This window comes from Pongo pygmaeus, chromosome X, assembly GCF_028885625.2.
Source record: "Pongo pygmaeus isolate AG05252 chromosome X, NHGRI_mPonPyg2-v2.0_pri, whole genome shotgun sequence".
Taxonomy (NCBI): Eukaryota; Metazoa; Chordata; class Mammalia; order Primates; family Hominidae; genus Pongo; species Pongo pygmaeus.
This window is the reverse complement of record NC_072396.2, coordinates 4,218,743-4,232,336: the sequence shown is the minus strand read 5'-3', so window position 1 is coordinate 4,232,336 and position 13,594 is coordinate 4,218,743. Positions and strand designations below refer to the sequence as shown.

Here is a 13,594-nt window from a genome sequence, read left to right as displayed (position 1 = left end):
CAGGACTTGCATGTTTTCTTGTTTCTCACGTGAACTGTCACCCCTACAACTCAGCTTGCAACCAGCCCTGGCCACCACCAGTTTCCCCACACTGAGCTGAATATTGGACATGCCCATCTTAGACATTCCAGCCCATTCTGAAATTTCACATTGATTCACCCGACAAAGTCTGAAGTTCCAGGGCAATTTATCTGGAAAAGCTCACCTGGAATCACGTGTCATTTCAACCAACAACTGTTGAAGAGGACGTAGTATCAAAACCAAGGGTATCAGTTATTTATAAGGGTTTTGTGGTGGTTGGTCCAAGCATCTCTCCTTCACGCCATCACTCCTTTCAAGAGCTGCCTCTGTTTTCTAATTTAGCACAGGAATTTAGATGCCCCTAAATAAGTAGGCATCCAGTATCCACCCACACCAGTTTTTGTGAGAGTACATATGGAGACACTGCCACCACCCCTGCTCTCCTACTGCATACCCCACCATGCCAAAGCGTGGTGGCTCACACCTGTAATCCCAGTGTTTTGGGAGGCCAAAGAGGAGGAACACTTGAGATCAGAGGTCTGAGACCAGCCTGAGCAACACAGTGAGACCTCATTTCTACAAGTAAGTTAAAATATATATATATATGTAGGGCATAGTGGCACACACCTGTGGTCTCAGCTTTTCAGCAAGCTGAGGCCGGAAGATCACTTGAGCCCAGGAGTTTGGGGCTGCAGTGAGCTAGGATTATGCCACTGCACTGTAGCCTGGGCAACAGAGAGACCCCATCTCTAAAAAGAGGAGGAGGAGGGAAAATACTGCTCCTTCTCAGACCCAAAGTAAAAAGGTTTTTGGTCTCACACTGACCAGAAAAACATTGATATTTACTTAAGCAATATTAAAAGGGTCACTGCTTTAGAACAGAGGATTAAAGAGAAAGTAAAATCAACATTGAGATAGGAGGACGGAGAACATCAACTGAGTTCCGATGCCAGTGAAGACAAGAAAAGGCTACAACTATCTAGGTGAAATATCTACTTGTCTTAGAAAAAGCCTTTTGGCAGCAACATAAAATTCATACCTGTTAGTTTTTAAATTCCTATGGATGCTGAAGCAAATAACCACAATGTGGGTGGCTGAAAGTAACAGAAGTTTATTCTTTTCCAGTATTGGAAACCAGGAATCTGAGATCAAGCTGTGGACAGGGCTGGACTCACCCTGGAGGCTCTAGGGGGGTTCCTTCCTGCCTCTCCCAGTTCTTGGTGGCTCCAGGTGACGCTGTCATAGGACAAAGGGCCCCGGGTGCCGACCTCTTGGGGAGGGCCCTGCCCCGCTGCGGCTCGGGGTACCCGCGCAGGGCTACCCCTGCGTCCTGGGTCTCCCCGGGGGGCGCTTGAGGAGGTGGAGCTTCCCCCACAGCCCCGGCGAGTCTCCCCGACCGGCCGGGTGCCTTCCCTGGAAGGCTGACGGCTCCTCTAGGAGGCCGCCCGCCACCACCAGCACACACCACCCCCAGGCCTGGGCCGCCCAACGTCACAAAACCTCTTGCGGGTCACCTCGCCTGGGGGACCTCGTGCGCCCTCCCAGGCAGCGACCGCAGGGACACGGGCCTCCATTTGCCCAGCGGCAGGGTCCTAGGCGTGGAATGTACACATTGCTCCCAGTTCGCCCGCCCCCTCCGGCTCGGAGCCCGAGAGCCGCCTGCTCTCATTTCAAATCGGATAATAGGGACGCTGAGAATAACTACGACCAGCACCGCGAAGACGCCCCTCTCGTGGGTCAGAGGTCGGCGCCCCCGCTCCGCAAGCACCCAGCACCCGCCCGGGGACCCCTGGTGGCCTCAGGCCTCCAGGCCCGCCCCGGAGCCCCCTATTGGCCCCTCATTACCGCCCCGAGGCTCTCTGGCCCCCCACGCCCGCCCCGAGGCCTGTGGCGCAGCTCTGCGGACGGGGGAGGACCTGCAGGCCGCAAGGCTGCACCAATGCCGCCGCCCGCCCCAACCACCATCCTGAGGCCAGCAGCGCCTCTCATTGGGCTGCGAGAGCTGCTCGGCTTCCCGGCTGCGTTTCCCGGCCCGAGCGGGAAGGCGACGGCGAAGCGGACTCCGAGCCCAGTCGAGCTGTGAGGACCGATGGGAGGCGAGCCCGCCCCTCGGGCGCGCCCATGGCTTAGGCGAGAGCCGCGGCACCCGATGCGGGCGCTACTGAAGGGCGTCTGGCTGCGGGTTCGGCGGCGGCGCCTCTCCGGCAAGAGCCCTTGGTCCATTATGCGCTTCTTTTTTTGTTGTTTTGGAGACGGAGTCTTGCTCTGTCACGCAGGCTGGAGTGCAGTGGCACGATCTTGGCTCACTGCGAGCTCTGCCTCCCGGGTTCATGCCATTCTCCTGCCTCAGCCTCCCGAGTAGCTGGGACCACAGGCGCCCGCCACCACGCCCGGCTAATTTTTTGTAATTTTAGTAGAGACGGGGTTTCACTGTGTTAGCCAGGATGGTCTCGATCTGCTGACCTTGTGATCCGCCCGCCACGGCCTCCCAAAGTGCTGGGATTACAGGCGAGAGCCACCGCTCCCGGCCTATTGTGCGCTTCTCAGGGCAGCTTCTGCCTCCTCCAGGACCCAGCAGCAGCTGCGGCAGACGTCAGCCGCATAACACGTTCCCGCCCATTGGCCCGCCCTGGCCAGGTGCTGTGCATGTCATCGCGTCGGAAGGAAGTACGCCAATAGGGTGAAGGGGTCAGACAGCACTGACAGCCTCTGCGATGGCCGAGGCGGGACTAGGAGGACGTTCCCGGTAACGATTGGACAGGATCTCGCGTAAGGACGCCTGCGACACTAGAAATAACGAGCAACTGGATTGGCTGCCTCCATCGCAAAGTGGGTGGGTCTTGCATCCTCGGGCCTAATGATTGGTCTTTCCAAGTGCGGGAAGCGGCAAGCATATGGTCTGGAAACATTTGGTATCCAAACGCTGCCAGCCAAAACGTCCCTCTCCCGGGCCGGAGAGGCCCGTCATCGCCGCATACCCATGGTCTCTTGCCTGTCTCTGGGCATCTCTGGCCACGTCCGCCCCGGCCCCCGAAAGGCCCGGCTCTTGGCCGCTCTGCCGTGGTGTGGCGGTGAAGGGAGGGGACCGGGGCCTCGGGGCGGGTGGCGGCCGCACCGCGAGAGCCCTGTGCCTCGCAATCTGAGAGCCTGAGCTGCGTGAGGGAGGCCAAGCCCCCGCGAGCCGCAGCCCCTGCCTTGCTAGTTCAACAACACGCGAAAAAGGTAGATGAGAACTGGTGCGGGGATAGGTTTCGGTGGGGTTCACTTGGCACCACCCAATTTCTAAATCGGTCATATTTTCTGAGTAGTTCTACCAACAAAGGTCAAGCTGGAGTCAAGTGCTTTAATCCCAGCACTTTGGGAGGCCCAGCCGAGAGGATACATTGAGGCTATGAGTTTGAGACCAGCCTGGGCAACATAGCAAGACTGCCTCTACAAAAAGTTTTTGGTTTTTGTTGTTGTTGTTTTGAGACGGAGTCTCCCTCTGTCGCCCAGGCTGGAGTGCAGTGGCACAATCTCGGCTCACTGCAACCTCCGCCTCCCGGGTTCAAGCGATTCTCCTGCCTCAGCCTCCTGAGTACCTGGGACTACAGGCACCCTCCACCACGCCTGGTTAATTTTTGTATATATAGCAGAGACGAGGTTTCACCATGTTGGCCAGGCTGGTCTTTAACTCCTGACCTCAAGTGATCCGCCTGCCTCTGCCTCCCAAAGTGCTGGGATTACAGGCATGAGCCACCGCACCCAGCCACAAAAAGTTTTAAAATTACCTGGGCATGGTGGTGCGTGCTGGTAGACCCAACTACTTGGGAGACTGAGACGGGAGGATTGCTTGAGGCCAGGAATTTGAGACCAGCCTGGGCAACATAAGGAGACTCCGTATCTAGAAAACATACATATATTAGCTAGGTGTAGTGGTGTACGCCTGTGGTCCCAGCCACTCAGGAGGCTGACGTAGAAGGATCGCTTGAGCCCAGGAGGTCAAGGCTGCAGTGAGCTATGATCGCACCACTGCACTCTTTGCTGGGCCAGAGCCAGACCCTGTCTCCAAGAAAATAAAAGGACACAGCCACACACAGGGATGACCATGTGAGGACACAGGGAGGATCGCTTCAGCCTGGGAAGTGGAGGCTGCAGTGAGCTATAATCACGCCACTGCACTTCCCAGGCTCAAGCGATCCTCCCACGTCAGCCTCCCGAGTAGGCGGGGCCACAGGTTTGTGCCACAATTCCGGGCTAATTATTTGTAGAAATGAAGACTTCATATGTTGCTCAGGCTGGTCTTAAACTCCTGAGCTCCCATGATCCTCCCGCCTTGGCCTCCCAAAGTGCTGGTATTATAGGCATGAGCCACTATGCCTGGACCAATTCTTAAGTGGTGACTTGACTTGTTTATTAGTTAATGTCTCACTCAGCTTCCTTCAAATGCTGAGCCTCCGTCCTCTTGCTAAGCTCTTTTAAGAAGGTTGTGTACCATGTCAACCTGTTCTAAATATTTGAGGAGAGAAAGTTCTAGAATTCACGTCCCCACCAACTTTCATTTTTTCTTTAAAAAAAATTTTTTAAGAGACACAGTCTTGCTCTGTTGCCTGGGCTGGAGTGTGGTGGTGCAATCACAGCTCACTGTAGCCTCGACCTCCTGGGCTCAGGTGATCCTCCTACTTCAGTCTCCCAAGTAGGTGGGACCACAAGTGTGCATAACCATACCCAGCCAATTTTTGTTTGTTTGTTTACTTTTTGTAGCGGAGAGGTCTCGATCTCCTGGCTTCACATGATCCTCCCGCCTCAGCCTCCCAAAGCACTAGTATTACAGGCATGAGCCACCGTGCGTGGCCACCACTGACTTTCTGAACCCCAAGTGTATTAGCCACCATAACAGACACCTTTTGTCTGATACATTCTGTGGATCATATTCCTTTTTTATATATAATTTTACCTTTTATTTTAGATTTGAGTGGTACAGGTACAGGTTTGTTTCATGGGTATATCATGTGACACTGAGGTTTGGAATGCAGATGATCCCATCACCCAGGTACTGAGCATAGCACCCAACAGGTAGTGTTTCAGCCCTGGCCCCTCCATCTCTCCACCCTCTAGTATTCCCCAGTATCTACTGTTCCCAACTTTATATCCATGTATAGATTATGTTTCTTAGAGTTCTCTAAATAATGGGGCAGGGAAGGTAGTATGAATGATGCAAAGGTGTGGCAAATTGATTCTGCAAAATTAACCTTTTTTGAATAAAATATTCAATTTTCTGAAGCGAGCAGGCTACTTTCTCAAGCAAAATTTCATTTGAATCCTCCACCCCCAGCCTGCAGAGAGAGAGGGAGGGAGGGAGACCTCTTAAGAGTTTTATTTGTTCTCTTGCAGTCTTATGACTTACTTCTTAATGAAAACCCTTATTGTTTTCTAAGAGAAAAAAAAGAGAGAATGAATGCGATGTTCGAAATGGAATTATGTAGAAATTTTAGGAGCATAAAGAGAAATTGAAGAATTATGAAAACAAAGGCCGGAAAAGCAAACAGTGTTCTTCCTCTACGTAGCAGCCAGATGGCGTTTTAGGCAAATACACCGCAAACTGCACAGCCAGGTCCCCATCTCAAAGGGCTTTCCACGGAGCAAAAGTAGTTTTGATCGTATCGTCATCACCACCATCAACTTTTTTTTCCACTCACATGATGTATGCCAATATCATTATTCTCGTTATTTGTATAACCATCATCATTATCAATGTCTCGTGAATTTTTGCATGTTATTTTTAACATAGCATGTAAACAGCACCTCCCCACAGAAAAACTAGCTCAGGATAAACATCTCTAAGAGTATTTCATAGGAGCTGATAGTTTGACCAACAAAAAAATGTTTTCTTTTCCCAAAATAAAGTTCTGTGGCTTGTCTCAGGGAAAGTTTTTTATTTGTTTATTTGTTGGATTTTTGGTTTGGTTTGGTTTTGTCTCATTTCTGGGTTTGGTGGTTGGTGATTGAGTTTGTTTCTGGCTTAAAGGGCACCCTTGATGAAGAAATGTTTATGTTTTCAGATATGTAGGCTTTAGTAAACTAGCTCACTCTGAGAAATCTAAAGTTTCAATTGCTCTGTGAACACCACTGAAAGAATCCACCTTCCTTCTCAAACCACATTCTCAAGGGCAGACTTGAGGATGCTAGAACTCCCGTCCCCTCTCCCCTCTCCCCTCCCCCTCTCGCCTCCCCTCCTCCCCTCCTGAGGCTCTGTTGCCCAACCTCCGCCTCCCGGATTCAAGCCATTCTCCCTGCCTCAGCATCCCCAGTAGCTGGGATTACAGGCACCCAGCACAATGCCCAGCTAAGTTTTGTATTTTTAGTAGAGATGCAGTTTTGCCATGTTGGCCAGGCTGGTCTCGAACTCCTGACCTTAGGTGATACACCCACCTCGGCCTCCCAAAGTGCTGGGATTATAGGCGTGAGCCACTGTGCCCAGCCTAGAACCATTTTCAACAACAAAAGACTCAACACATTCATGCTTCCATGCGACATGGCAAGTCCACTTCGAGATGGTGCCTTTATTTACCTTTGATTATTCTTCACCATACACCCATCTGACTTTGTAGAATCTTCACAATGATGAACAGCCCAAGACTCATATGGCCAGAACTGAGACCTGAGACTGTCAACGAGAACAAAGTGTCCCGATATTTATTTCTGCTTGGACTGTTATTCAAGATATTCAATATATTCAATAAATATTCAATGCTGTTCAAAATACTCAATAACAGATACAGGAACTGTCCAAGGAGAAGGACTCTGGTCTCAATGGCAAGATGATGTCCTGGGTCAGGCATTGCCAGCATGAACCATGAGGAGATTGGGAGTCCCAATCTGGGGTGTGGCATCCAGAGAGCTTAGGTCTCGGACAGAGGCTGTTTAACCTACCACTGCAGAAGTGTGGCCATATTTTAAGCCCAAGAATGTCCCAAGAAATATTGTAAAGCCAAGAAGTGTGTACGCACCGGCTGATCAGCCTTGTTTTTGCTCAAATCCATCTTATGAGTGTTTGGTAGTAGAATCCTCCATTCAAACAATCTAACCCAAAACAAATGGAGACATTGAATGATTCCAAGTAAACAACTAGCTCTCGAATTCAGGGGAAAGAAATGGCCATATTTCAACTCATTCTGAGCATATCCTTTTAAGGTAGAGAAAGAGGCAGAAAAAAATAGTATGTACTTCCTGACGCAGCAATGCTCTCTCATTCCATAGAATGTTGTAGCAGCCCCCTCAAGACTGATAATGACCTGCAGAATGAATACCAAGGACACTCACAGGATATAGGGGTCTTCTTGAAGCTTTACAGTTCTAGCCTGTCCCTCTTCTGGCACATTGCCCCAGTGGGAGCAGGCTTTTTTGTGGAATTAAAAAGTAACCAGGAATTCCCCGATTATACTAGGTTGGTACAAAAGTGATTGCAGTTTTGAGAGCGCGCGCGCGTGTGTGTGTGTCTAAAATGGAGTCTCGCTGTGTTGCCCAGGCTGGAGTGCAGTGCCATAATTTCGGCTCACTGCAGTCTCTGCCTCCTGGGCTCAAGCGATTCTCGTGCCTCAGCCCCCCAAGTAGCTGGCACCACAGGCACGCACCACCATGCCCAGCTATTTTTTGTATTTTTAATACAGATGAGGTTTCACTATGTTGACCAGGCTGGTCTTGAACTCCTGACCCCAAGTGATCCGCCCACCTTGGCTTCCCAAATTTCTGAGATTACAGGCATGAGCCACTGCGCCCAGTCTGGCCATTACTTTTAATGGCAAAAACTGCAATTACGTTTGCACCAACCTAATTTATAAGCCTACATTTCGGTCTACGCCAATCCTCCAGCAACTATACTTCAGAATGGCATGGAAAAAATACGCAGCTTTTCAGGGAAGTAGAACCATTGGTGCCTGTAACTGTCTGTAAAAGCCACTTTCTCCTCAGCCGTGGGATGCAGGAGGCATGTTCTTCCTGCTGAGTCAGGAGGATGTAGCCTCTGCCACATTCTGAGATCAAATTCCAAGATTCATCTGGGGGTCCTCAGTCATCACTGCCTAGTGTAAAACTCCAGCTCCAATGAACAACTTGAAAGTGGAAGAATCGGATACATGCGCCACTACTCCCAGGGTAGCATCAAATCCAACATCTTCTGGCAAACTCAAAGCATGGATGCTAAACACAGAAATACACTCCTGACGGGAATGTTTTCATGCACGTCCGTGTGAAGAGACCACCAAACAGGCTCTGTGTGAGCAGTAAAGCTTTTTAATCACCTGGGTGCAGGCGGGCTGAGTCTGAAAAGAGTCAGCGAAGGGAGACGGGTGGGGCCGTTTTATAAGATTTGGGTAGGTAGTGGAAAATTACAGTCAAAGGGGGTTGTTCTCTGGCTGGCAGGGGTAGGGGTCACAAGGTACTCAGTGGGGGAGCTTTTGAGCCAGGATGAGCCAGGAGAAGGAATTTCACAAGGTAATGTCATCAGTTAAGGCAGGAACATTTTCACTTCTGTGATTCTTCAGTTACTTCAGGCCATCTGGATGTATAAGTGCAGGTCACAGGGGATATGATTGCTTAGCTTGGGCTTAGAGGCCTGACAGATGTAAATTAACTCCGCTGCAGTGAAAAGCAGTTTGGAGAGTTCTCAAGGAACTCAGAACTACCATTCAACCCAGCAATCCCATTACTGTTTATAAACCCAAGGAAAAATACATTCTTCTAACCTAAAGACAACTGCACGTACATGTTCATTGGAACTCTATTCACAATAGCAAAGACACGGAATCAACCCCGGTGCCCATCCATGTGGAGTGGGTAAGGAAAATGTGGTACATATACACCATGAAATACTACACAGCCATAAAAAAGAATAAAATCACGTCCTTTGTAGCAACAAAGATGCAGCTGGAGGCCATTATTCTAAGCAAATTAATTCAGGAGCCAAATATGAGGCATATTCTCACTTATAAAGTGGGAAGTAAACATTGGGTACTCATGGACATAAAGATGGGAACCATAGACACTGGGGACTACTAGAGGGGAGAGGAGGGGAAGGGGACAGGGCTGGAAAAGTGCCTCTTGGGTACTATGCTCACTACCTGGGTGATGGGATTCATACAGGAGCTAGAAAGAAATTATTCAGGCAGATAGGGTAAAAGAGTCCTCGGCGGAATTTCTCTTTTAACAAAAAGCAGCTCCAAAATCATTTCTTTTCTAACAAAGAGCAGCCTGAAAAATCATGCTGCAGACATAGATAAGCAAGCTGGAAGCTTGCACAGGTGAATACCGGCAGCTGTGCCAATAGAAAAGGGCTACGTGGGGGCCAGGCACGTTCAACATGGAGGCTTCATCTTCCCTTTTCTTTGTCACCGTGTGTACCTTAAAGGAACAGGCAACATAGTGCCAACCAGGTAGAGAATCCATCTGCATAATAAAAGATTAGGGTGAAAGTGGCCAGGTTTGGGTGCCCTATGCAAATGGCATGCCTATACCTAACCAGTTTTTTTGTGCCCTATGCAAATGACACACCTGGTCCAACCAATCTTTTGCACTCTGTGTAAATCAGACACCACCTCATCAAGCTCATCTATAAAACCCATTGCATTTTGTTGCAGACCAGAAAACCCACTCGGGACCTCCTCTCTGCAGGAGAGAGCTCTTCTTGTTCCTTCACCTATTAAACCTCCGCCCTTAACCTCACTTCTTGTATGTCCACATCCTTGATTTCCTCAGCGTGAGACAACAAACCTCAGGTATCACCCTAGATGAACAACGCTGCTTCAGAATCATTCATACCCCAGACCTCAGCATCACGCATTATATCCATGTAACAAACACACATGTGCCCCCTGAATCTATAATAGAAGTTGACATTTAAAAATACACTCTAAAGGACATATATTGTATGATTTCACGTATATCAGTACCTCTAGAGTAGGCAAATTCATGGAGTCAGAAAGTAGAATGGTGGTTACTAGGGGCTGGGGGAGTAGAGAATGGGGAGTTAGTGTTTAATGGGGACAGAGTTTCAGGTGGGAAGATGAAGAATTTCCAGAGGTGGATGGTGGTGACAGATGCACAATATGAGTGCACTTAATGCCACTCAACTGTACACTTGAAAATAGCTAAAATGGTCAGTTTTGTCTTATGTATACTTTGCCACACAATTCTTTTTTTGAGATGGTGTCTTGCTATGTGGGCCAGGCAGGTCTTGAACTCCTGGGCTCAAGCGATCTTCCCACCTTAGCCTCCCAAAGTGTTGAGATTACAGGCGTGAGCCACAATTTCTAAAACGACACACAGCGTTTGCCACAGTTTCTACAACGACATATAGAGACTTGTTATCTTTATAAAGGAAGAGCAGTGAAGGGCATGCAGACTAGAAAGAGAGCCGTTTCCAAGGCTCATCTTTGACCCCTGGTTTCCAGGCACCTGTCCCTGTGACCCATCGCAGCCCATGTGCTGCACACCTCTCCCAGGAATGTATTATTTGTCCTTTTTCTCCAAAACTGCCAAAGTTAATATTTTGTCATAAGCAGCCCTACTTGTGAACCACGCAGCAATGCTCTGGAGGAAAAACATACAAACTCACTTTCTCTGGTGACTGGAAGAAGCCCTTTCATCAGAAACTGGGTTGAAAGTGTTGGATGAAAACGAAAACCCCGATCTCACTGGAGCTGGTGCATGGCAGCTCGAGCCTGTGGTTAGTGAAGCCCCAGGGCTCCCTCCTCCGCAGGCTGATAGCGCATCAGCGGCTGGGGCTGATAGTGAACCCTCCGGGGACTGCATCTCTCCCAAGAACTCTCTCACTGCGAGTGAGAAAGCAGAAACAGGTGTGGTTTTCCTTAATAATTCCTCAGGATGAGAAAGCAGAAACAGGCGTGGTTTTCCTTAATAATTCCTCAGGATGAGAAAGTAGAAACAGGTGTGGTTTTCCTTAATTCCTCAGGACTCGCAGGCAGACCAAACAATTAGCCTACATGTGAAATAAACATGAAGTTTCCCTATCAGGAACCAATCTAAATGCCCGGATATTTAAATGATGCCAGCCCAATACAGCCCAAGGGTGATCAGAAACCCATCCCATTACAGGGAGCTTCAGAACGTGACAAACCAGTACTTCAAGGGTGAACAATTAAAAGGTTTGAGAATGTACCATAGTTGGTGTAAGAAAAAAAAAAGGGAGATACAGAGACAGAGACAGGGTCTGGCTCTGTCATCCAGGCTGGGGTGCAGTGGTGCAATCGCAGCTCACTGCAGCCTCAAACTCCTGAGCTCAAGCAATCCACCTGCCTCAGCCTCTCTAATACCTGGGGCTACAGGTGCACGCCACCACACTCAGCTAATTTTTAATATTTTGTAGAGATGGGGGTCTCACAATGTTGCCCAGGCTGGTCCTGAACTCCTCAGCCTCCTGAGTAGCTGAGACTACAGGCATGTGCCACCACATGCAGCTATTTTTAAAAATTTTCTGTAGACATGGGGTTTCAATGTGTTGCCCAGTCTGGTCTCAAACTCCTGGGCTCAAGCAATTGCCTCACCTCAGCCTGCCAAGTATCTGAGACTATAGGTGTGTGCAAACACACTCAGCTAATTTTTTATTTTTTGTAGACACGGAGTCTCGCTGTGTTGCCTAGGCTGGTATCAAACTCCTGGGCTCAAGCGCTCCTCCTGCATCAGCTTCTCAAAGTCCTGGGATTACAGGCATGAGCTACCGCACTCAGCCTCATTTTCTTTCTCTGCTTTTTGCAGAAAAAAGACAATTAGAATTATGTCAGGAAAAAAGCCAAGGAAACCTGATCCATGTTTAACACAGGGAAGACACTTTTTTTTTCTTTTTTTTTTTTTTTGAGATGGAGTCTCACTCTGTCGTCCAGACTGGAGTGCAGTGGCGTGATCTTGGCTCACTGTAACCTCCACCTCGCAGGTCCAAGCGATTCTCCTGGCTAAGCCTCCCAAGTAGCTGGGATTACAGGCACGTGCCATCACGCCTGGCTAATTTTTGTTTTTTTAGTAGACACGGGGTTTCACCATGTTGGCTGGTCTCGAACCCCTGATCTCAGGTGATCTGCCTGCCTCGGCCTCCCAAAGTGTTGGGATTACAGGCATGACCCACTGCACCCAACTAACACTTTTATTTCAAAGACAAATAAAATTTGAGTTAGGAGGAATAAGTTCAAGGGATCCATTGTATAATATGGGGACTATAGTTCACAACAATGTATTGCATACTTGAAAATCACTGAGAGCAGATTTTAAATATTCTCATCACACACATAAAAGATAAATATATAAGGTGATACATATGTTAATTAGTTCAATTTAGCCACTCTGCAATGTACACGTATTTCAAAACATCATATTGTATATCATAAATATATGCTATTTTTATTTGTCAATTTTTAAAAATATAAAAAGAGGCCGGGCACGGTGGCTCACGCCTGTAATCCCAGCACTTTGGGAGGCCGAGGTGGGTGGATCATCTGAGGTCAGGGGTTTGAGACCAGTCTGGTCAACATGGTGAAACCCCATCTCTACTCAAAATACAAAAATCAGCCAGGTGTGGTGGCATGTGCCTGTAATCCCAGCTACTTGGGAGGCTGAGACAGGAGAATTGCTTGAACCTGGGAGGTGGAGGTTGCAGTGAGCCGAGATGGTGCCACTGCACTCCAGCCTTGGCGACAGAGTGAGACTCCATCTCAATAAATAAATAAATAAAAATCCATCCTGCCAAATCCTTTTTTAAGAATTTTGTTGTTTCCATTGACATATAATGACTGTCCATATTCCTGGGATACACAGTGATATTTCAATATATATAATGTATAGTGGTCACAGCAGGGTAATTGGCAGATTCATCATCTCACACATGTACCATTTGTTTGTGTTGGCAACATTTAATATCCTCTCGGCTACTTGAAACTGTATATTATTGTTGCATAGAGTCATCCTACAGTGCTATAAAACACTAGAACTTATTCCCACTCTCTACCTATAACTTTGTATCCTTTAACAAATCTTACTTTTAAGTAGGCAGTTGGGTTCACAGTTTCATGCAAAACTCATGCCTGCAAATGATGTACAACAGTCTCCCAGGTGAAAAGGCAACTAAAAATGATAAAGTTCAGGCTTTGCTTCTGGTACTTAGTGATTTGTATTTTGTAGCTTGCCCACTTCCCAAAAACTCATGATCCATGAGTCGACCGAGAGTATTTTCACACCAGTAGTTACCATTTTAGGGAGACCAAAAAAAAAAAATGCTTTTTTGAGAAGAAGAAAATTACCTTAGTTGTACAACATTGGGGCAAAGTGATTTTGATGAAATCTGTAGTCACACAATGACTTGCATTGATAGAGCTTGCTGAAGACAGAATTTATGTTACCCCCAAATCAAAATTGAACCCCCAAGGTGATGGTGTTAGGAGGTGAGGCCTTTGGAACGTGATGAAGTCAAGAGCCTCATGAATGGCACTAATGCCCTTATAAAAGGGACCTCAGAGAGCTCTCTCACCCTTTCCACCATGTGAGGACACGGCGAGAAGGTGCCAAATCTATGAACCAGGAAGACTTCACC

General features: G+C 48.2%; 1 protein-coding gene and 1 pseudogene across 1 annotated transcript; both read left to right on the top strand.

Annotated features, from left to right (window-relative positions):
• LOC129024912 (zinc finger protein 839-like) overlaps nucleotides 1-3,447 on the top strand; it is a 30,247-nt pseudogene extending 26,800 nt beyond the window's left edge.
• Nucleotides 2,879-6,541, top strand: LOC134739062 (zinc finger protein ENSP00000375192-like). The gene is made up of 3 exons (XM_063660734.1): nucleotides 2,879-3,092; nucleotides 3,447-3,589; nucleotides 6,190-6,541. The coding sequence occupies exons 1-3, from the start codon at nucleotides 2,879-2,881 to the stop codon at nucleotides 6,421-6,423; spliced, it is 591 nt and encodes a 196-aa protein (XP_063516804.1). The 3' UTR covers nucleotides 6,424-6,541.
• The last annotated feature ends 7,053 nt before the right edge of the window (nucleotides 6,542-13,594 follow it).

Coding starts and splice junctions, on each gene's coding strand:
- LOC134739062 (XM_063660734.1), top strand. CDS start 2,879: ATGATTGGTCTTTCCAAGTGCGGGAAGCGGCAAGCATATGGTCTGGAA. Junction 3,093..3,446: donor CGCTCTGCCGTGGTGTGGCG/GTGAAGGGAGGG, acceptor CAACATAGCAAG/ACTGCCTCTACAAAAAGTTT. Junction 3,590..6,189: donor CAAGCGATTCTCCTGCCTCA/GCCTCCTGAGTA, acceptor TGAGGATGCTAG/AACTCCCGTCCCCTCTCCCC.